This window comes from Galleria mellonella, unplaced genomic scaffold (genome assembly GCF_026898425.1).
Source record: "Galleria mellonella isolate WM207_F2 unplaced genomic scaffold, CSIRO_AGI_GalMel_v1 utg116, whole genome shotgun sequence".
In the NCBI taxonomy this organism is placed as follows: Eukaryota; Metazoa; Arthropoda; class Insecta; order Lepidoptera; family Pyralidae; genus Galleria; species Galleria mellonella.
In genome coordinates, this window is record NW_026441978.1 from 364,618 (window position 1) to 388,403 (window position 23,786).

At 37.5% G+C, this 23,786-nt stretch overlaps 1 protein-coding gene and 2 non-coding genes across 3 annotated transcripts in view; all 3 read right to left on the bottom strand.

The window, feature by feature from the left end:
- The window catches only part of LOC113510991 (sodium-independent sulfate anion transporter-like), a 64,892-nt gene extending 51,552 nt beyond the window's left edge, over positions 1-13,340 (bottom strand). Inside the window, exon 1 of the mRNA XM_052894535.1 lies at positions 12,747-13,340. Coding sequence (XP_052750495.1) covers positions 12,747-13,164 — 418 coding nt within the window. The 5' untranslated portion in view covers positions 13,165-13,340. The remainder of the gene's footprint in view (positions 1-12,746) is intronic.
- A 1,593-nt stretch (positions 13,341-14,933) lies between these two features.
- On the bottom strand, positions 14,934-15,006 carry Trnak-uuu (transfer RNA lysine (anticodon UUU)). Its single transcript has one exon. It is a non-coding gene; the product is annotated as a tRNA-Lys (tRNA).
- An 8,437-nt stretch (positions 15,007-23,443) lies between these two features.
- LOC113513964 (5S ribosomal RNA) lies at positions 23,444-23,563 on the bottom strand. Its single transcript, XR_003402172.2, has one exon. It is a non-coding gene; the product is annotated as a 5S ribosomal RNA (ribosomal RNA).
- Positions 23,564-23,786: the final 223 nt, after the last annotated feature.

A 23,786-nucleotide genomic window follows, 5' to 3' on the forward strand; every position in this document is an offset into this window, starting at 1 on the left:
TTGACAATACCAGAACTTCTATAACCTTCTATAACAATCACAACCTTCCAGTTCCTTTCCGTTCCACTATCACTTAATCGTTCGGCATCCAAACTGCAGTTTGGGTTCCAAACGGGTAACACTGGGCTCCGAGTGGCGATAGAGGTGTCACGTGTCGCAAAACGTATGTGAACAAAATGGCAGTCGGAGATTGATAGCAAATATGGAAGGTTAATAGAAAAGTAACTCTAATGAAATAACCAGTAAAATTACAATTAGCGTAGTTAGTGGAGCTGCAGTTTTTATTGAATTGTGACTAGTCTGCACCTAAACTTGTGGCTGACGTGATGATGTATTATTTTATTGTTAATCTCTGAAGGAATACAATACAGTTAATCGAACATTTGACTTTTATAAAAGGTAACGGTGCACGGATTGTATTACGGTATCAAAATGCTACGAACAGTGACCATTGAACTTGTCCCAATTGGTGATCAAATAACGGAATTATATCATAACAATTGAGTGTGTATTTTAACTCTACCAGAGGGAGACTTTGTACAAAAGTCGTTTGGTGAGCACCTCTGTTCCATTCGTGTTTCTACCGTGAGGCAGTTGTGTTTGCACAGCTGTCTTACGGTTTGAAGGGTAAAATATGGAGTGAATTTACAGAGTGCAGAGGAATAACACCTGAGTCCTCAGGAATGGTAACGCATGGGGGGTATCACGGGCGAAACAGTATACTCTGTTATGTCCATGGTACTGCAAGGAACTATAAAGTGTACTTATCTACCCGAGACATGTTTATTCAATTACCGGGTAGGATACGATATGCAGTACATTCCGCCGGACCTCGGATGCGTTCTGACGAACAGAGTAAGTACTTCCTGCTGGGGTCAGCTAGTCTGCACATTTTGAGATGGAGTCTAGACTTGGGTGTTTAGAATTTTTATCGATTTACTAGCTGACCCGCGTAACTTTGTCTGCAACGGAAGCTTTCAAATGGAATCATGTTTTCCCGTTTTAGCAATGTTTTTATTGATGCTCCGCTCCTATTGGTTATAGCGTGATGTTCTATAGCCTTTCTTTATGAATAGGCTATCTAACGCTAAGAGAATTTTTCAATTCGGACCAGTAGTTCCTGAGATTAACGTGTCCAACCAAACGAACAATATTAATGCAGGAGAAAACCTATTTGGAAAACTTTGCCAAGTAAAATATACTTAAAGTTCTCACACTGAAGTATTATTTTTTCTTACCTTATGTCAACACAACAAACTACCTAACGTAATTGACAGGAGGAGAGGCATTTTTAGTAATGGAGACGGTAATTTCTAGCAATACACTCAGTCAGGTCGACCTCCACGTGGTCACAATTGGAAACCATAGTGCTGAATTGTAGGTGTATTCATTACGATGGGCTAACAGACCTGCCTTTTCATTCTCACCTGTCATCCCTCACTGGTGCCCCGCCAGTGTATCCATTAAAAAAAAAAAGACCTGATTAACATCGTGTTTCAACCGTGAAGCAGTTGTGTTTGCATGGCTGTGTTTCGGTTTGAAGGGTGAGATATGGCGTGAATTTACAGGGTACGGAGAAATAACACCTGAGTTCTCAGGAATGGCAATGCATGAGGGGTATCATTGGCGAAACAGTATACTCCGTTATGTCCATGGTACTGCTCATGTCTATAGGCGACGGTTACCACTTTCCATCAGGTGGGCCGTCAGCTTGTTTGCCATTCTAAGTTGTATAAAAAAAATAACATTGTATGATCATAATTGAAACTCTCCAATGAAACAAAGACCAATATTTAAAACTAATTTAGTTCTAAAATGGTGACTTTTTAAGTCGATTAAAAATAAAAAAAATGCGACTGCAGAACAATGTGAACTTGACTCAGTAATTAACGTATAAAAAATCGGTCAAGCACAAGCTTGCACAATTATCGTTTCATGTAATCAGTACTAATAATTAACACCACTGCATTTTTTTTTTATTTCTGACAATTTTCCTCCTAATCTACATCTCATAGAGATGATCGAGATTCCTCACCACCTTTGTAGGTCGGGGACAGCGATTTTTTACTATTTACCATCTTACGTAGCGTACGCTTCTTTACCATCTCGATGGTAAGTTACCATGGCAGACAAAAAACAAAAAACACACTCTTAATGTAGCTGTGTAGAATAGCTTTCATTTTACAACACAAGGGGCAAACGAGCATGCGGCTCATCTGGTGGTAAGTGACTACCGCCGCCCATGATCACCCACAATAGATACTATAGGCATTGCAGGTGTGCTGCCGGCCTTTTAAAAAGGAATATGCTCTTTTCTTGAAGGTTATGTTGTCGTATCGGTTCGAAAATACTGCTGCTGGAAGTTGATTCCAAAGAGTAGGTGTGCGTGGAAGAAAGTTCCTTGAATAACGCACGGTGGAGGACCTCCACTCGTCCAAATGGTCCAGCTTAATAAGGGAAAGAGATTGTTAGTAATGAGGTCTAATAACCCCATTGCTAGCAATATACCCTCTCAGGTCGACCTCCACACAGTTCCGACTGGAAACCATGATAGTTAATTTTTGTCGAATTCATCATGTTAGGCCAACTGACCTGCATTCATTCTCATCTATCATCTTACACTGGTGCTTCGTCAGTGTATACCGATTGCGCGGGCAAGGTTACCATTCCATTATCACCAATTGAATAAAAACCCATCCCTTTCTGCCCCATGGGTGTCGTAAGAGGCGAACTTAATGGTCGAGGGCTGGACAGCAGGGTTCCTCTTAAAACATCACCAAAGCCTAACTGCAGTTGTCAATCCGCCTGCCAAGCGTGGCAATTACTGGCAAAACCCACCAAGGGGTCAATGTTCAACTGATATTACGATGATGACACTTTAAAAGATATTAGTAACAAAACGAAACGCTCAATCGATTAATTGGTTTTTGATTTATCTATCATTGGTCGGGCCATTTATTAATTTATTTATTAAATTCATTTGTAGCGAACTATGCTCGTACTCCCCTAGTCGGTAGATAAAACTATTTACTATAGAAAACAATGTCAATATAACATTGTATTTAGTTACAGTATTAGTAATAGTACAAAAGTACGGTATAGACACTTCCTGTCGCCCGCTGTGAGCTGACCTCACTCCCTCTCAAATACGCGTCACCACCCAAAGTCTATTTCTCCGCACTAATCGAAGATTCCGGGGTTATTACATATTATTAATATGTATTTAGATATAGTCTCTCTATGTTTAATATACGGCATAAACGATAGGTAACATGTCTACATATTATGTATATTATATTATGTATTTAAATTTTTTTACGCAACTTAGAATGGCAAACAAGCCGACGACCACCTGATGGAAAGTGGTGGCCTATAAACATGGGCAGTACTATGGACATAACAGAGTATATTGTTTTGCCTATGATACCCCCATGTACTGCCATTCCTGAGGACTAAGGTGTTATTTCTCCGGACCCTGTAAATTTATTGCCATATCCCACCCTTCAAACCGATACACAGCCATGCAAACACAACTGCTTCACGGTTGAAACACGAATGGTACAGAGGTGCCCAAGCAAACGACTTTTGTACAAACTCTCCGTCTGTTAAACGAATATGAAACAACAATTTAACAATAACTGACTGTCTTTGTGTTGACGAGCATTTGACAGCTGTTGACAAGACGAAATATTATCATGTAAAAATGTGAAAATTTATTTACTATATATCATGGGGGGTATCATGGGCGAAACAGTCAACTCTGTTATATCCATAGCACTGCTCATGTCTATAAGCGACGGTTACCACTTTCCATCAGGTGGACCGTCAGCTTGTTTGCCATTCTAAATTGCATAAAAAAAAGCTTCTTACTATAAGATTTACTTGTACTTCTTAGACTTTATTTATAGTTACATATGAATATATAGAAATGCCTATTTTTTATGTAATATATAATGCCAAATAAGTTGATGGCTCACTCGATGCAAAGTGTTTATATTTTTTTAAGGGGTGATAATGGAATAGTAACCCCACCTGCGCTATCGGTATAGGTTGGCGGGGCACCAGTGATAGATGAGAAATGAAGACAGGTCAGTTGGCCTATGTGAAGATTGCGACAGAATTAACCACGATGGTTTCCAAGGGGAACCGCATGGATTTCGACCTGATAGATTATTGCAAGTAAGCTGACTGTAAGAATCCAATACTAACAATCCCTTTCCCCCCAAATGATTATATTTGTGAATCACTATTTTGTATTATAATTAATCGATCAATGTTTCCTTAAACAATATGGATGGACTGTGAGAAAGATATGGTCAGAATGGGAGTGAATGTGGAAACGAGTGTGAATAGAGAAGAAGGGAAAAAAAACCTCTATTAAGGCCGACTTCAAATAATAATTGGAATATGGCTAGGAAGATGATGATCCCTATTTGTAAATATAAATCTTAGTTTACTGTCCATTCATGAGTATAGGCCTCTCCCATAAGGGAAAGTTTTGCCAGTTGCTGCCATAGTTAGTAGGCGAGTTGACAATCGTAGTTATTATTTATTTATTATTAATTATTATAATGCATATATGTACGTGTACATAATATACAGTTGTTACAATGTTCTTATGTAGAGTAAGTACATGAAACCCTGTTTGAGTGCAGCAAAATCATATTGATAGCTAGCTAATATACATGCAATAATGTCAATTTAGTTATCAAATTACATTTAATTATTTTACATATAATTGCTTCGTTTTTAAATAGATTTGTCATGCAATAATTTCGATTTAAATTAAATAAAATAAACAACAATTGAAAATATCATAAAAATAATTTGAAGTCAGTCTAGTTACTTAGGTATATCGTCACAGTCGTAGAATACTGACGGATCTGACAAAGATTACGTATAAAGATCCGTCAGTATTCTACGACTGTGACGATATAATATTTATGTCAATCTGATTAATTATTTGCAAGTTATGTGTGATTTGAACCGTGGCATGGCGCATTTTTGCTTTGCAACTGGCTAAAAAGTCGACAATTGAATAAAAACAATTTGCTAGTTAGGACTTAAGAGGGACGCTGAAGGCCGTCCCTCGACAATTATATTCCCTTAGTCGTCTCTTACGACAACCATACGAAAGAAAGGGATAATCGATTTTATGACTTTTTAAGTCGATTAAAAATAAAAAAAATGCGACTGCAGAACAATGTGAACTTGACTCAGTAATTAACGTATAAAAAATCGGTCAAGCACAAGCTTGCACAATTATCGTTTCATGTAATCAGTACTAATAATTAACACCACTGCATTTTTTTTTTATTTCTGACAATTTTCCTCCTAATCTACATCTCATAGAGATGATCGAGATTCCTCACCACCTTTGTAGGTCGGGGACAGCGATTTTTTACTATTTACCATCTTACGTAGCGTACGCTTCTTTACCATCTCGATGGTAAGTTACCATGGCAGACAAAAAACAAAAAACACACTCTTAATGTAGCTGTGTAGAATAGCTTTCATTTTACAACACAAGGGGCAAACGAGCATGCGGCTCATCTGGTGGTAAGTGACTACCGCCGCCCATGATCACCCACAATAGATACTATAGGCATTGCAGGTGTGCTGCCGGCCTTTTAAAAAGGAATATGCTCTTTTCTTGAAGGTTATGTTGTCGTATCGGTTCGAAAATACTGCTGCTGGAAGTTGATTCCAAAGAGTAGGTGTGCGTGGAAGAAAGTTCCTTGAAAAACGCACGGTGGAGGACCTCCACTCGTCCAAATGGTCCAGCTTAATAAGGGAAAGAGATTGTTAGTAATGAGGTCTAATAACCCCATTGCTAGCAATATACCCTCTCAGGTCGACCTCCACACAGTTCCGACTGGAAACCATGATAGTTAATTTTTGTCGAATTCATCATGTTAGGCCAACTGACCTGCATTCATTCTCATCTATCATCTTACACTGGTGCTTCGTCAGTGTATACCGATTGCGCGGGCAAGGTTACCATTCCATTATCACCAATTGAATAAAAACCCATCCCTTTCTGCCCCATGGGTGTCGTAAGAGGCGAACTTAATGGTCGAGGGCTGGACAGCAGGGTTCCTCTTAAAACATCACCAAAGCCTAACTGCAGTTGTCAATCCGCCTGCCAAGCGTGGCAATTACTGGCAAAACCCACCAAGGGGTCAATGTTCAACTGATATTACGATGATGACACTTTAAAAGATATTAGTAACAAAACGAAACGCTCAATCGATTAATTGGTTTTTGATTTATCTATCATTGGTCGGGCCATTTATTAATTTATTTATTAAATTCATTTGTAGCGAACTATGCTCGTACTCCCCTAGTCGGTAGATAAAACTATTTACTATAGAAAACAATGTCAATATAACATTGTATTTAGTTACAGTATTAGTAATAGTACAAAAGTACGGTATAGACACTTCCTGTCGCCCGCTGTGAGCTGACCTCACTCCCTCTCAAATACGCGTCACCACCCAAAGTCTATTTCTCCGCACTAATCGAAGATTCCGGGGTTATTACATATTATTAATATGTATTTAGATATAGTCTCTCTATGTTTAATATACGGCATAAACGATAGGTAACATGTCTACATATTATGTATATTATATTATGTATTTAAATTTTTTTACGCAACTTAGAATGGCAAACAAGCCGACGACCACCTGATGGAAAGTGGTGGCCTATAAACATGGGCAGTACTATGGACATAACAGAGTATATTGTTTTGCCTATGATACCCCCATGTACTGCCATTCCTGAGGACTAAGGTGTTATTTCTCCGGACCCTGTAAATTTATTGCCATATCCCACCCTTCAAACCGATACACAGCCATGCAAACACAACTGCTTCACGGTTGAAACACGAATGGTACAGAGGTGCCCAAGCAAACGACTTTTGTACAAACTCTCCGTCTGTTAAACGAATATGAAACAACAATTTAACAATAACTGACTGTCTTTGTGTTGACGAGCATTTGACAGCTGTTGACAAGACGAAATATTATCATGTAAAAATGTGAAAATTTATTTACTATATATCATGGGGGGTATCATGGGCGAAACAGTCAACTCTGTTATATCCATAGCACTGCTCATGTCTATAAGCGACGGTTACCACTTTCCATCAGGTGGACCGTCAGCTTGTTTGCCATTCTAAATTGCATAAAAAAAAGCTTCTTACTATAAGATTTACTTGTACTTCTTAGACTTTATTTATAGTTACATATGAATATATAGAAATGCCTATTTTTTATGTAATATATAATGCCAAATAAGTTGATGGCTCACTCGATGCAAAGTGTTTATATTTTTTTAAGGGGTGATAATGGAATAGTAACCCCACCTGCGCTATCGGTATAGGTTGGCGGGGCACCAGTGATAGATGAGAAATGAAGACAGGTCAGTTGGCCTATGTGAAGATTGCGACAGAATTAACCACGATGGTTTCCAAGGGGAACCGCATGGATTTCGACCTGATAGATTATTGCAAGTAAGCTGACTGTAAGAATCCAATACTAACAATCCCTTTCCCCCCAAATGATTATATTTGTGAATCACTATTTTGTATTATAATTAATCGATCAATGTTTCCTTAAACAATATGGATGGACTGTGAGAAAGATATGGTCAGAATGGGAGTGAATGTGGAAACGAGTGTGAATAGAGAAGAAGGGAAAAAAAAAACCTCTATTAAGGCCGACTTCAAATAATAATTGGAATATGGCTAGGAAGATGATGATCCCTATTTGTAAATATAAATCTTAGTTTACTGTCCATTCATGAGTATAGGCCTCTCCCATAAGGGAAAGTTTTGCCAGTTGCTGCCATAGTTAGTAGGCGAGTTGACAATCGTAGTTATTATTTATTTATTATTAATTATTATAATGCATATATGTACGTGTACATAATATACAGTTGTTACAATGTTCTTATGTAGAGTAAGTACATGAAACCCTGTTTGAGTGCAGCAAAATCATATTGATAGCTAGCTAATATACATGCAATAATGTCAATTTAGTTATCAAATTACATTTAATTATTTTACATATAATTGCTTCGTTTTTAAATAGATTTGTCATGCAATAATTTCGATTTAAATTAAATAAAATAAACAACAATTGAAAATATCATAAAAATAATTTGAAGTCAGTCTAGTTACTTAGGTATATCGTCACAGTCGTAGAATACTGACGGATCTGACAAAGATTACGTATAAAGATCCGTCAGTATTCTACGACTGTGACGATATAATATTTATGTCAATCTGATTAATTATTTGCAAGTTATGTGTGATTTGAACCGTGGCATGGCGCATTTTTGCTTTGCAACTGGCTAAAAAGTCGACAATTGAATAAAAACAATTTGCTAGTTAGGACTTAAGAGGGACGCTGAAGGCCGTCCCTCGACAATTATATTCCCTTAGTCGTCTCTTACGACAACCATACGAAAGAAAGGGATAATCGATTTTATGACGAATTCACGCGGTATGATTTTTTGTCTGTGTGACGCAATAATTTCCCTTCTTATCATATTTATAATTTTAGGTCAAGGAGTCTGTCAACCCCCTGTGGGGTCCTTTTATCCTTTCATCTATTGAACGCTAAGGGGTGCGGTTTGTTAAATGATTTAAACTACCAACGCAAAAAGGTGTCTTATGTGTGCTGTTTATCAATAATTATAAGATCTCTGTATAGAAATAAAATCCCAATGGCGAGTTCATACAGTAAAAACAATACCAATAGTTTTATCTACAACGGGTGTTATCCCGAAAACCTCACACACAAGTCTCCATACATTATGTATAAAACCCTCCACATACATATATACTCCTCCAAAAAGCAGCAGTTTTAAATACATGTCTTTGGCCCATGTCTAAAACTACCTAGAAGTAGTTTTAGAAATGAGAGATGTAACAAAATAAATAAATAAAAAAAACTTTATTTGGAACAATAAATTACAAAAATTCTTAACTATGGTCCCCATATGGGTCGAGACTGTATCTGGGGGACCTATTAAACACATATAACTTATAACACTTACTGTACCTTATAACTTCTATACTATTATACATTTTATCAAGTGTATTGGCTGATTTTTTTTTTATCAAATTTAGAATTGCAAACAAGCCGACTGAAAGCGGTCATCGCTGCCTATAAACAAAAATAGCACTATGGACATAATGCATTGTGGTACCACTAATGTGTTACCATTCGTGAAGACTAAGATGTTAGTTCGCACCGAAACTATGTTTATCAATTCGCCTTTTTTATGTGTATTTTTTATTTAATTAAATAACTGTTACATAGAAAGATTGCGGTTCTATTAGATAAAAGAAGTCTTTCATAAATAGATTTTTTTTTATACAACTTAGAATGGCAAACAAGTTGACGGCCCACCTGATGGAAAGTGGTAACCGTCGCCTATAGAAATGAGCGGTATCGTGGACATGACAGAGTATACTGTTTCGCCCATGATACCCTCATGCGTTGCCATTCCTGAGGACTCAGATGTTATTCCTCTGTACCCAGTAAATTGACGCCATATCCCACCCTTCAAACCGAAACACAGCCATGCAAACACAACTGCTTCACGGTTGAAACACGAATGGGACAGAGGTACCCAAGCAATCGACTTTTGTACAAAGTCTCCCTCTGGTATAGATGAAATGCTACCATTAAAAAAACATTTTTGCACCGATCTAATTGCTTAAGTTCCTTCAATTCACAAACACTACAGCAATAATCCTTGACTCTGAATAAAACCGGTTCCCCTCCTGCCAGTTGGGTTTGACGGTGAAGGGTGACAACCGGTTCTATACAATTAGCTACGACGTCTAGACATCTAGCTCTGGACAGTTCTAGATTGAACTTGAACGTTGGAAATGAACTAGATGACTAGATGGAGTGACGACCTGAAATACATTGCAGGGAGTCAGGACCGTTCCTCACAGCAGTCTATGGGGGAGGCCTATGTCCAGCAGTGGACAAATAATGGCTGAAATGATGATGACGAAGGATGTTGGAAATGAAATGTGTTATGTTTTAATTTGTTTTTTTTTTTTAATGAATAATTTACGTTTATTACAGACTAGCGGCCCGTCCCGGCGTCGCACGGGTGGACATTTTTAACATTTCCCTTCACTGCTCTGCTCCTATTGATCGTAGCGTGATGAAAAGTATACTACAACCTACCCAGGGGTGTGAAGAATAATTGTACCAAGTTTCGTTAAAATCCGTCAACTAGTTTTTGTTTCTTTAACGAACATACAGACAAACAGACAAAAATTTTACTGATTGCATTTTTGGCATCAGCATCGATCACTAATCACCCCCTGATGACAGTTATTTTGGAGATATATTTCATGTACAGAATTGACCTCTCTACAGATTTATTATAAGTATAGATAAATTAAACTTACCTAATATAAATTTGCCGTGTGGTCCTGGCCTAAAATGGACCACTCCTTTCTTTTCCGTTTTGTAAGAGGCGACTAAGGGAATTTATCATTTGAGGGATAGGCAGCGTCCCTCTTTAAAACATCTCGACAATTGCTGTTGTCATCCGCCTACCAAGCGTGGCAACTACTGGCAAATTCCCCCAGTGGGGAGGCCTGTGTTCAACAGTGGATTGTAAACGATTGGTACGACGATGCTGAATAAACATTTGTATTTGAAGTATTTAAATCTTTTTTTTTTTAAAAAAAAAGTCGATTTAGAACAACGAAGACGTCGACTAGTCTTTTCGTGTAAATAAAAAAAAATATTTGCTCATTGAAAAAATTTTTTTTTTTTTATTTCCCGCATGGGAAGTGGGAAATGACCAATGTGCGTAAATATGTCAGATTAAGTAAGTTTTCCTTTGGTATATAAATATGAGTAAATTTGATGTAACATATGCTTATATAAAAAAAAATATATATTACATCGTGTCAATTGCAGATTTTATAGACGTCCGAGAAGACTTATAACTGGAATCTAGTTTTAAGTTCATATTACAGTTAGTTTTTCTCCTAACATGTTTAAAAAATATAGGGGATAGGTATTGGTAGCAAAACGTATTACAGAGAACATTAAGGCCATAATTATAATAATAATAAAATTAAATAATGATATTTTAATAGTCAAGTTAGAGCCTAATGATTTGATATTGGATTGATTCATCCAAAATACCTTAAAGTCTAAAGACGAAGGACTTATATTATATTATATATATATATTTATTTCGGCATCACACAAAGACTACTTTACCGGGGGAAAGGGATTGTTAGTAATGGAGTCAAATAGCCCCATTACTAGCAATATACCCTGTCAGGTCGACCTCCACGTGGTCCCTCCTGGAAACCATCGTGGCTAATTCTAGTTGAATTCGTCAGGATAGGCTAACTGACCTGCTTTCATCTTCGTTAGTCATCTATCACTGGTGCCCCGCCATTGTATACCGATAGCGCAGACGGGGTTACCATACCATTATCACCCATTAAAAAAAAGATTACTGCACCAAATCGAATGAAGCTTTCATAGATGTGTATTTTTTAGGTTTACTCTTAAAAAATATGTTTATAGAGATATTATGTGATATTTTGCAATTGTAGTGTAAAGTTAATTATTATTCTTGGATTACAATTAGAGTAGCCAGATAGCGTGAATAATTCAAATACAATTCTCTTGAACGATGACGTCGGCGATGACAATGACGACGTTGCGTAAAAAATTACATTTTGTTGCAGTTAGTATCACCTTTGCCGAGAATGGAAGGTGTAGGAGCTCAGTACGGGATCACGTCTTTTATATTTCGTTATTTTATTTTGAAACAATTTATTTTAATAGTTATTTTTAAAATAAAAGAGATTTATAGATATTTTGGTGATAAAATTTTAACACTACTCAATTTTTAGCTTCTACAATTCTTTAGTTTTCTTTCGGCTTTTCAAAGATTGACTGTAATACCGTCTGTGGCATAGGTCTGCCATTGTACGTTAACTCTTCTTAAGCTATCCAGTATAAAGTAATAAAACTTTACAATAAGGATTTAAAATACAACAGTAACTGTTTGACTGACAGACAGACACACTGAGTATAGACGGACGAGTCTACAAGCATACAAATACAAATGTACTTACGACAGATGAAAGCATATCTTTTGAATAAATCAGCTCATAATTGATAACAATATCGAGAAAAAAAAAACAGTCGAAGAACAAGTTTCAAACAACTCAGAACCTCCTTCTTTGTAAAGTTGGTTAAAAGTAGTTCGAAAACTGCTTCACCAATTGTTCAGTTCTAAAAGTATTTTGTTGGAAGCGTGATAACAATCATCGGCGACAAATTAAAATTTTTAAAACTAGATCAATATGGATTTATCAAATTTCTTCGACGCAGTATCGAATTCGGTATTTTATTTTATCAAAGAAATATGCTTCACTCACTAGTGCTATGAACTATTGTATTTATTATTTTATTATCAGTGACTATTATAATAGACATTTCGAAACAGAATACCAGTTCTGACAAGTTGGTTTTTTTATTACCTACTACTAATTTGCATGTCCTCGAAGATATATTTACTTGCATTTTAACACGTACTAAGCACCGCAAAGTGTAATTAGTAAATTAGAAAACCTCAATATAATCCTACGCAATCATTAACAAATATAAAAAAATATTAAAGATAGCTAGGTATAGGTTTTCGCATATTGTAGTTACAAGGAATTGCGTACTTACCTAGGTAAGCGTTTCCATGGCAAGCCAAACAGGACTCTTTCCCGTCGAGCCCGTAACTCAGCGAGGGCACACCGGGCTTCGGGCATAATTTACACCCTCCGTTATACTTCTCGCAAAGACAAATGTTCTTATCCAAACCGTCAACTTTTAATTCATTCAGTCCAAACTTATCGCACTCTTGTTTTACTAACGAAGCTGCCAGCTTGTCACTTTGCTGCAGAAACTCGCAGGAATGTGGGCATACGTGACAGGTCTTCGCCGCTTCCAAGTTCCTGTTCGATTCGGAGCTCATATTGTCATTTTGGTTGGGATCCTCCGGGATCTGATAGTGTTTCTCATCTTTGTTGCCAGTCATGAACGCGGTGAGGGTCACTTCGGAAGCGGAACGCACTGTGTTATTTAATTTATACTTCGTCATGTTGACCGTTATTAGTTATTAGAAATATGTTTTGAAAACGGACGCCCGAGACATGATAGTGGAATGATTTGTATCACAGCGCACTCGATGACCACAGACGATTCGATTGTTTGCGATTTCGAGACGGCCGGTCGGTGCGGCGTCGCGGAACGGAATGCCGGTCTGTCGACACTGAAACATAGGGTTTGTGGTTAGGTTTCGCGGCTTGTTGCTGGTACATTGTAGTTTTTTTTTATGGATATGATAATGGAATGGTAACCCCACCCGCGCTATCGGTATACACCGGGGCACCAGTGAAGGATGATAGGTGAGGATGAAGCAGGTCAGTAAGCCCATCGTGACGAATTCAACAAGAATTGTTCACGATGGTTTCCAGGGGGAACCACGTGGAGAATTACCTGATAGGGCATATTGCTAGCAATAGGGCTGTCAAACTCCATTGCTAATAACCCCTTTCCCCCCGGTACATTATAGTACAGAAATTATATATGGCGCTTCGAATAATCTATTATATAATAATTTGAATAGAACAAGTACAGGAAGGAGATCGAATATAATAAAATCTATATCTACTTTATTTAGATCAACTGTCTGTCTATGCATTGATACCACTACATAGTATAAAACAAACTCGCTGTCGCTGTCTGTCCGTCCATATGTATGCTTAAATCTTGAAGACTACGCAACGGATTTTGAAGCGGTTTTTTTAATAGATAGAGTGATTCGAGAGGAAGGTTTACATGCATAATATTGTAGAGAAACACTGATAAATTTAGAGGTTTCTAATGTGATGTCGTAAATAAACACATTTTTTGCGCTTACATTGCAAATGCTGGCTGAACTCCACGAGATAAGTCAAAATAATGTACTACAGTATTGTACACCTTAAAAAGGTTAACAAAAATATCCGCGATGGTATATATCTATCTCTTAAGGATAATCTAAAATAACCATTTTTTATCCATTACATTTTACGGGGGAAAATGGCTTATTTACGAAGTGATTTTAAGCAATACAAGCATTAATTTTTATCCAAATAAGTACCTTAAATACATTGTCCATTTAATATAGACCAATATGGCCCTTTACAGCATGTAATTTAAATGAATAGTATCAACACTGCACCCGTGCGAAGCCGGGGCGGTTTGCTAGTTTTGTATAAATACAATTTAAATAAACATCGGCACACCTGTATAAGGCACGTAGGCAAGGCAAAAGGGAGTATTTTTTTAGATGAAAATAGAATGGCATTCCTACTTGCACTATCAGTATACGTGAGCGGGGTACCAGTGAGAGATAACAGGTGACAATAACAGCAGGTTACTCGGTTCATCGTGACACATTCAATAAGAATTCACCACGTTCGCTTCCAGTGAGAACAGGCTTTTAGATCCTATTACTAACATTCTATTTCGCCTGAACAAAGGGATTTTGATAAGGAAAAGAAAGTGTAATGTTTTTTTTTTTTTTTTTTAAGTTTTAACAGGGTTCGCAGCCTGCACCGAAACACGTACACAATTTCTTGGTATTGCTGGCGTCCAAGCTACGGCTAACGCTTGCTATTAAACAAGTCGCATGCTTCTTTCTCACTTCAGTGGTATAAAAGAATGTACGTCATAGATATTTCTCGTTTAGCTCTTTGCAATTTTGTTTTAAAAATTTAATAACAAAATAAAAATTTATTAAAATTATATAGAAGTTGTTTTTCTTTTTATTAATTTTTATTTCTGTATGTTTTAAACGAATGAATAAATAACAAAAAGTGAAGCCGCCCGAACAGGGACTTGAACCCTGGACCCTTGGATTAAAAGTCCAATGCTCTACCGACTGAGCTATCCGGGCTATGTACTGTGCTACGGAATAGTCTGACGCTTTCAATTAACACGTGTCTTTACATTCGTAACGTTGTTTTTTTGCATATATTTTAGGTAATTATCGATTCTATATTTACTATGTATATTTTATATCTATATTTTATATAACAACAATTATGAACTACTTTGAATAGTCTTTTTGTTTTACTTATTTTTTTAGTATAAGTATCTATTTCAATTTTATTTCGATAGAAATGTGTTTTTGGAAATCCCTTTGTTATTATTATTATTAAAAAGTTAATATTATAAATGATTTTTGTTTTTAATTACTTTGCAAAAAGGTGTGGGAAAATTGGAATGTTAATTATTAATATGCCATTAATTTTATTTTTGTACCGAGAACGTGTCAAAAAGCATATAGCCCGTCTGATAGTAAACAAACGGTTACTGTAGCCTATGGATACCTGTAACTCTAGAGGTATCAGATGCGCGTCGCCCACCTTGCCCACAATGCTTCGTTTTTTAAGAACTTCATAAGAATTTCTCTGGATAGATGATGTAACCCAGGCAGGGAGCTCATTCGAAAGACTGAGCGTTTGCGGTACAAAATTAACAAAATAGTTATTTTGAAATAAAGTCTCTAGTCCCTGCAACTGCAAAGTATTTTTGATTTTAAACTTAATAAAAATTACTTTGCAATGACCTCGTACCAAACTAAACGCCTGTAAAAACTACATGAGCAATATCGACTTAAAATGTGATATGGTATTTTGCTAGCAATGGGATTCTCAGTCTCCATTACTAACAATCCCTTATCCCCCATATAGATACTATTACGTAATATAGGGGGGGGGGGAAGGGATTTCTAGTAATGAGATCTAACAGCCCTATTATTAACAATACACCCTATCAGGTCGACCTCCACGCGGTTCCCTCTGTAAACCATAGTGGTTAATTCTTGTTCAATTGGTCACTGTGGGTTAACTGACCTGCCTTTTCATTCTCACCTATCATCTTTCACTGGTGCCCAGCTAGTGTATACCGAAAGCGCTGGCGGAGTTACCATCCAATCTTTAACCATTACAAAAAAATACGTATACATATTAGTATATATACACACACATATATATATATATATATATATATATATATATATATATATATATATATATATATATATGTGTATATTGAGATGGGATTGTTTTGTTTATCAGCTATAATAATATTCACGTTACGTCTATGGTCCTGTCACGACATTCCCCGGCGCGCAATACGACACCCCACGTGTGCGACCAAGGACACCTGTTCATTGTGGGGCCCACAGCTTGGGGTGGATAGATATACGTACATAGTTATATTATATCTGAAATGACGATACAACACGTGTATGTATGTTACTTAGGTATGATAAGAATCTATATGGTGCATTTTTTTTTGATGGGTGAAAAAATTTTTTTTTTATACACTTTAGAATGGCAAACAAGCTGACGGCCCACCTGATGGAAAGTGGTAACCGTCGCCTATAGGCATGAGCAGTACCATGGACATAACAGAGTATACTGTTTCGCCCATGATACCGCCCATGCGTTGCTATTCCTGAGGACTCAGGTGTTATTCCTCTGTACCCAGTAAATTCACGCCATATTCCACCCTTCAAACCGAAACACAGCCATGCAAACACAACTGATTCACGGTTGAAATACGAATGGGACAGAGGTACCCAAGCAATCGACTTTTGTACAAAGTCTCCCTCTAGTAAATATTAATCTAGTAATAATTAATATCTATGTAATTTTGTGTATTCAAAACTGCATTTTTTAACTGACTTTCTTCTTAAAGGGAAAGGGATTGTTAATAATAGAATTAGTAAACCCCGCCTACGCTATCGGTATACGCTGTCGGGGCACCAGTGAAGGAAGTAAAGGTGAGGATAAAGATGGCCAGTTAGTCAATTGTGACGAATTCGACAATTTTTAACCACAATGGTTTCCAGAGCGAACCGTTTGGAGTTAGAGCTAATAGGGTATATTGCTAGCAATAGTATTTTACACCAGAGGGAGGCTTTGTACAAAAGTCGATTGCTTGGGTACCTCTGTCCTATTCGTGTTTCAACCGTGAAGCAGTTGTGTTTGCATGGCTTTGTTTCAGTTTGAAGGGTGGGATATGGCGTGAATTTACTGGCTACGGAGGAATAACACCTGAGTCCTCAGGAATGGCAACGCATGGGGGGTGTCATGGGCGAAACAGTATACTCTGTTATGTCCATGGTGCTGCTCATGTCTATTTTTTTTTACAACGCAGGGGGCAAACGAGCATGCGTCTCACCTGATGGTAAGTGAAAGTCTATAGGCGACGGTTACCACTTTCCATCAGGTGGGCCGTCAGCTTGTTTGCCATTATCCCTATTTTGAAGAAATCACTTTCAGATATTAGTATTTATCGTTATATATATTGATCGATCAAGTAAATCGGCCAAGTAAAGTTCAGCGCCTTCTGTTTAAAGGTTTAGTCATATTGATCCATTGTATACTGGCAATTTGTCACTTCCATATTGCGATTGTGACATATTTAAATATGAAAATGTTTAATCGACGTATATATACATTCATACATACAGTCATAAATTATAAAATGCACCTGCATATGTGTGCCTGACATCACATTGAATATTATACCTATTGAAAATTGTATTACTAGTCGAAGGCAACGGCTTTGTGTTTGGGGTATAGGCTAAATAGTATCACCTCTGTCTCGTTCGTGTTTCTACCGTGAAGTAGTTGTGTTTGCGTGGCTGTGTTTCGGTTTTTTTGTTTGGTGGATGAAAATGGTATGGTAACCCCGTCTGCGCTAACGGGATACACTGGCGGAGCACCAATGAAGGGTGATCGATGAGAATGAAAACAGGCCAGTTAGCCCATCATGATGAATTCATCAGGAATTAATCATGATAGTTTCCAGGGGGAACCGCGAGGAGGTCGACCTGGTTGGGTATATTGCTAGCAATGGGATTCTCAGTCTCCATTACTAATAATCCTTTTCCCTCCTGTGTTTCGGTTTGAAGGGGTGGGGTATGGTAGTGAATTTACAGGGTACAGAGGAGTAGCACCTGAGTCCTCAGGAATGGCAACGCATGGAGGGTATCTTGGGCGAAACAGTATACTTTATTATATCCATGGTACTGTTCATGTGTATGGGCGACGGTTACCGCTTTCCATCAGGTGGGCCGTCAGCTTGTTCGAGCCGTTCTAAGTTGCATAAAAAACATTGAATAATACATATAAATAGTACTGAATGCTAATTACATTCACGTTCCGCTTCATCATCATATCAGTCTTTAGCTGTTTAACTTTAGCCTCCACTTGGGGGTTTTCAGGCAAACCCACCAAAATACACTACAAGTATGAGTACAACTACAGGTAGTTGCCATGCTTGGCAGACGGATTGACAACTGCAGTTAGGTTCTCAACTCAACAGTTACTCTTTTCAGTTCGATAATGTACAAGATAATTTTACATTTATATGGATACTGTTGGCCGAATGGTCCCGGCATAGAATAGGCCACCCCTTCCTTTCTCGTGAGTGTCGTAAGAGGCGACTATGCGAGGGCAGCAGCGTCCCTCTTAAAACATCTCTGAAGCTTAACTGCGGTTTCCAATCTGTCTGCCAAGCGTGGAAACTACTGGCAAAATCTCCCACGAGGGAGGCTTATGTCCAGCAGTAGACGGTGAAGGGGTAATATGATGACGATAATATGTTTAGTTCTACCTATTTAAGAGTATATATACCAAAAGTATGGTATTTTATTATCTAAACTGAAAATCAGTGTCGTAGCTTCAGATTTGAAACTGCGACATATGCTGAGTTAGGTCCTTTGCACAAACACTGCCACATTCATTTTGTTTTTTATATGTTTTTTCTTTTATTCAAAATTAAAAGTAAAATAGTAATGTTATTATATAATCGTGTAATCTTCATTATGATGTTGTTTTGTCACATGTAACATGTATAATTTATATTATTTTTCTTAAGAGCAATTGTATTTAACTAATGATATCATTTAAATGAAAGGTTTGTTTAGTGTATGTGTAAATAAATAAATAAATAAATTCAAAATTTCGGTGCTAGATTAATTCAAATCTTATTGCGATAATTTTACTTCGTTATCATAGCTTTTTTAATAAATTCGAGTTTGATTTTTTCTTAATAATTCAGAAATATTGAAAACTGTCTTTCAAAATTGTCACAAAAAAATGTCTTGAAAAGATTGCTCTCAGCAATAAGACCGCCTTACTGTACTTATACAATTGTATCGTTATATCTATTAATTGTCTTGCTTATTTCCTATATGCATGTATAAAGCAAATAAACTATACTCATGCGTTCATTCATACAAATAATTCAGTCAGATGTTGCCACAATTCGGTGGTCGTATATCGAAGGTTTCTTAATCAGTTGGTATTCAAATGGCCCGCCATCATCATGTGACAGTGTATCACGTGAATACAGTTCAATAATGACCACAATAAATGTCAATATACGCAGCTGTAAATAGGTTGATGAGCGAGCCGTTTCTGTGAACTCTTGACCTGTATTCGAGAGGGATATTATTAGTAAAGGGTTTAGCATTGCCATACATATACCCTGTCAGGTTGACCTCCACGTGGTCCCCTCAGGAAATTAGGGGGGAGAAGGGATTGTTAGTAATGGGGATTAGTAGCCCCATTGCTAGCAATATACCCTATTAGGTCCACTTTCACGTGGTTCCCCCTGGAAACCATCGTGATTGATTTATTGTTAGATTCGTCACGGTGGGCTAACTGACCTGCTTCATCCTCACCTATCATTCCTCACTGGTGCCCCGCCGGTGTATACCGATAGCACAGGTTGGGTTATCATTCCGTTATCATCCATTATACACCCTCAGGAAATCATAGTGCTGAATTCCAGGTGAATTCATAACTAATTGACCTACCTTTTCATTTTCACCTATCATTATTCCTCACTGGTGTCCTGTCAACCTATACCGTTAGCGCAGGCGGGGTTACCATTCCATTATCATCTATTAAAACAAAAAGCTTCAGACTCCAATAGGCATTTTAATGTATTTATTTATTTTTGCTATGGCTTTTGCAAAATTGTAATACAGGCCCGTTTTGGCGGGAAGTACTAACAATCAGTTCAAATCTCCAATGCCAGCCGGAATGCGAGTACAATGTAGTTGGCGCTGTGACACCTGGTAATGTGATTACCAATTGGTCTCGCTCTTATGTACAATCCAACAATGCCGTGATAATTGATTCGGCGATAACCTGTTGCGTAGTTTGCCTCGATACAGTTTGTGGCAATTTCGTAAAATAGAAAAGTGATTTTGTTTCAGCCAACTTCATAAGGAAGGAGTCAATTTGGTCGTATTTTTTTATGTGTATTACATCATAACTCTGTCAGTTGTAAACCGATTTGGAGGCATCTGCTGATCATCATCTGGAAAGGATGTACTAACAGACTGGTCTCGTAGAAATTTTATCAAAATCGATTCAGTTTTTAAATTCGAATATATGGTTTTGTCACAATTGAAGTCGGTTTATTTTTTTTTTTTGGAACGCCTTTAATTTATATGCGATGTGTTTTTTTTTAATAGAGTAAGAGTGTACCCCACTAAAATGCGAGGTACACCAGTACGAGTGAAGACAGATGGGAATGAAGTTAGATCAGTTGGCCTGTCACGGTGAATTTCCTATAAATTTACCATGACGGCCACCAACGAGATGTGATATGGTAACCTGTAATGTAATTAGATAGGTTGAAGTGTAAAGCAGTCATATATCCTAATATTTAAATGAGAAAATTAGTTTATTTTTTTAATGTATGATAATGAAATGGTAACCTACCTCACCCGTGCTATCGGTATACACCGGCAGGGCACCAGTGAAGGATGATAGGTGAGGATGAAGCAGGTCATGGGCTACATTGTGACGAATTCAACAAGAATTGTTTACGATGGTTTCCAGGGGGAACCACGTGGTGGTCGACCTAATAAGGCATATTGCTAGTAATGGGGCTGTCAAACTCCATTGCTAACAATCCCTTTCCCACCCTCTTTTATGTACATATTTACCTCTTTTCTTTTTGTATTCTTTTCTATCTCTCTCTAGAGTTACATGAAAGATTAGAAATTATGTATAGATTAAAAAATTATAAGCGTAAAATTAGAACATACAATAAATTATTCAGCATACCAGCAATCCGCCCTCGCTGTAGCACCAACACAGTTTTTTACACCAATTAATTTACGTCAATAGCTAATTAAAATACTTGAAAATTTGAGAGTTGCATCCCGATTGACGTTGAAATCGCGACTGACCATTTTGGCGTCTAATTGGTCGCGTCTCACCTCAGCTGCACCGTATGATAGGACGCGAAGGTGAGATGCAATGCAAATAATTGGAGTTTCTTTTTTATTTTCGCAAATTGTGAATGGCTAAGGCTAAAGCAGATGCGTTACTGTAAAGATCAGGGTCTTAACCTGTTTAATTAGTTTTTTGTTTGGGAATAAAATTAATTATTTATGTATTTGTCATAGATAAAGAAATATTCCCTTTAAGGACGAGGTGACTTTAATCATCGTCATTCATTATTTCAGCCATTATCCGTCCACTGCTAGACACGGGTCTCCCTCATAGACCGCCATAAGGAACGGACCTGAGCCACCTGGTCCTGATTTCCTGCAATGCATTTAAGGACATCACCCCATCTAGTGGAGGCTCGTCCTATACTATGTTTACCGGTACGGAGTCGCCAAGCAAGAACCTTTCTTCCCCATCGGTTGTCAGTTCTTTGAATTCTGTTACCAGCCCATTGTTTTCCTTCAGTTTACTTATTTTTCGGGCTATGTCGGTTACTTTGTGGATATCCTCGTTTCAGATTCTATTACGCAGAGAAACTTTGAGCATATAAGGAACGGGCTCGATGGATGGGCAGCAGCGTCCCTCTTAACTGCTGTTACCAACGCGCCTGCCAGGGCGGGGGGATTGTTAGTAATGCGGATTACCAGTACCTCTATTAGTAATATGTTCAACCAGGTTGATCTCCACGTAGTCCCCTCTGGAAACCATCGTGCTGAATTTCAGGTGAATTCATTACGATGAGCTAACTGACCTGCTTTTTTATTCTCACCTATCATCTCTTACTGGCGCCCTGCTAGTGTATACCGGCAGGGTTACCATTCCATCATCATCCATTAACAAAAACCCGCCTGCCAAGGGTGGCAACTACTATCAGAACCCCCCCAATTACTTTAATAACTAATTATTAATAATTCATAAATCTATTAATCACTTCTAAATGATTTAACAGTATATAAAAACACAACAGTTGCTTAGACGGCGTTAATTTTAGATGGGTATCGTTAATTAACGGTGACATCCAAGATTCCTGGTGTATGGTGATTGTGTTTTTGTTGTGGCGCGGAAGACGCGAGGTCGCGCCGCCATTTCCGTGTTTCCCGCCAATTTATCCGTGAAATGTCGCCGTCAAGATGGCCGGTCATCTGACGCAGGTGGGTGCTTCTCGCTACTGTCATTCTTAATGATAGTTTAGAATCTTAAAAATAATATAATTAGAATTTAATTATATACATAATTATTACGTTGTTTTTTAATAGATGAAATGAAATGGTAACACCGACGAGGAACCAGTGGAAGATGATAGGTGGGAATGAATGCAGGTCAGTTGGCCCACCATGATGAATTCGACAAGAATTAACCGTGATGGTTTCCAGGGGGAACTGCGTGGAGGTCGACCTGAGAGGGTCAATTGCTAGCAACGGGGCTATTAGACCTCATTACTAACAATCCCTTTCCCCTCTAATTATTACGTTAGGTATGAACGGTTAACATTCAGGTATCTTTAGAAAGGTATGCATAATTGATTTAATGTAGTTTTATTGTTAAGCACCTATTTATTGTATACAAATAATTCGTAAATTTGTTATTTTGTAAACCATACATGTATGTATGGCTAAGTGATCTGGTGAGGGCTGTGTTTGAAGTTTTGCTGTACGGTAGAATTTAAGATGTGGATATCCGTAGAAAAACCAGAATGACAAATATAGACAAGGATTAGTAATTTAACTGGGTGGGCAATTGAGCTAGAAAAAAAAAGACTTCTTTTGTAGGATGACCCGTTCACTAGAAGAGTGACGATTCCAAATGTGTTGCAGGAAGTCGGTGGATGCAGCTAGCTGAGAACATAGAATGATAATATTATAAGTTATATGAAAGAGAGTTTTGTCTGTTTTCCTATTGTCAATTAGTTGAGTCGTTAAGGGCTCAAGAGTCCATTTTTTATGGCGGTCTATGGGGAATACCTACACTGAGTAGTGAACAATTAACGGCTGAAAATATGATGACGGAATGAATATTAAATGAATTACGTCATATGATAAAAGAAATTATTGCGAGGCAAAATGCCAACAGCATCTCGTATTCCCAAGCGGTCACCCATCCAGGTACTAACGAGACCCGACGCTGCTTAGACTTCGGGGAGCCGACGAGACCCGGTGCGTTCAGCGTGGTATGGCCGTTGACAACAATGTATTTAAATAAACTTATCATATTAAAATTAAACATTCACAATGTATATTTTTAAATAGTATGAAGTACTTATTTTGCAAATATTTTATTAGCATCGTAAAATATTTTATAAATGTAAAATTTTTACATAACGTCTCTAAGTAGATATAGAAAAATAAATTTAAGTAAATACTGCAATTAATAACTTCAGAAAAAAAAAATCCTTTTATTATCGATT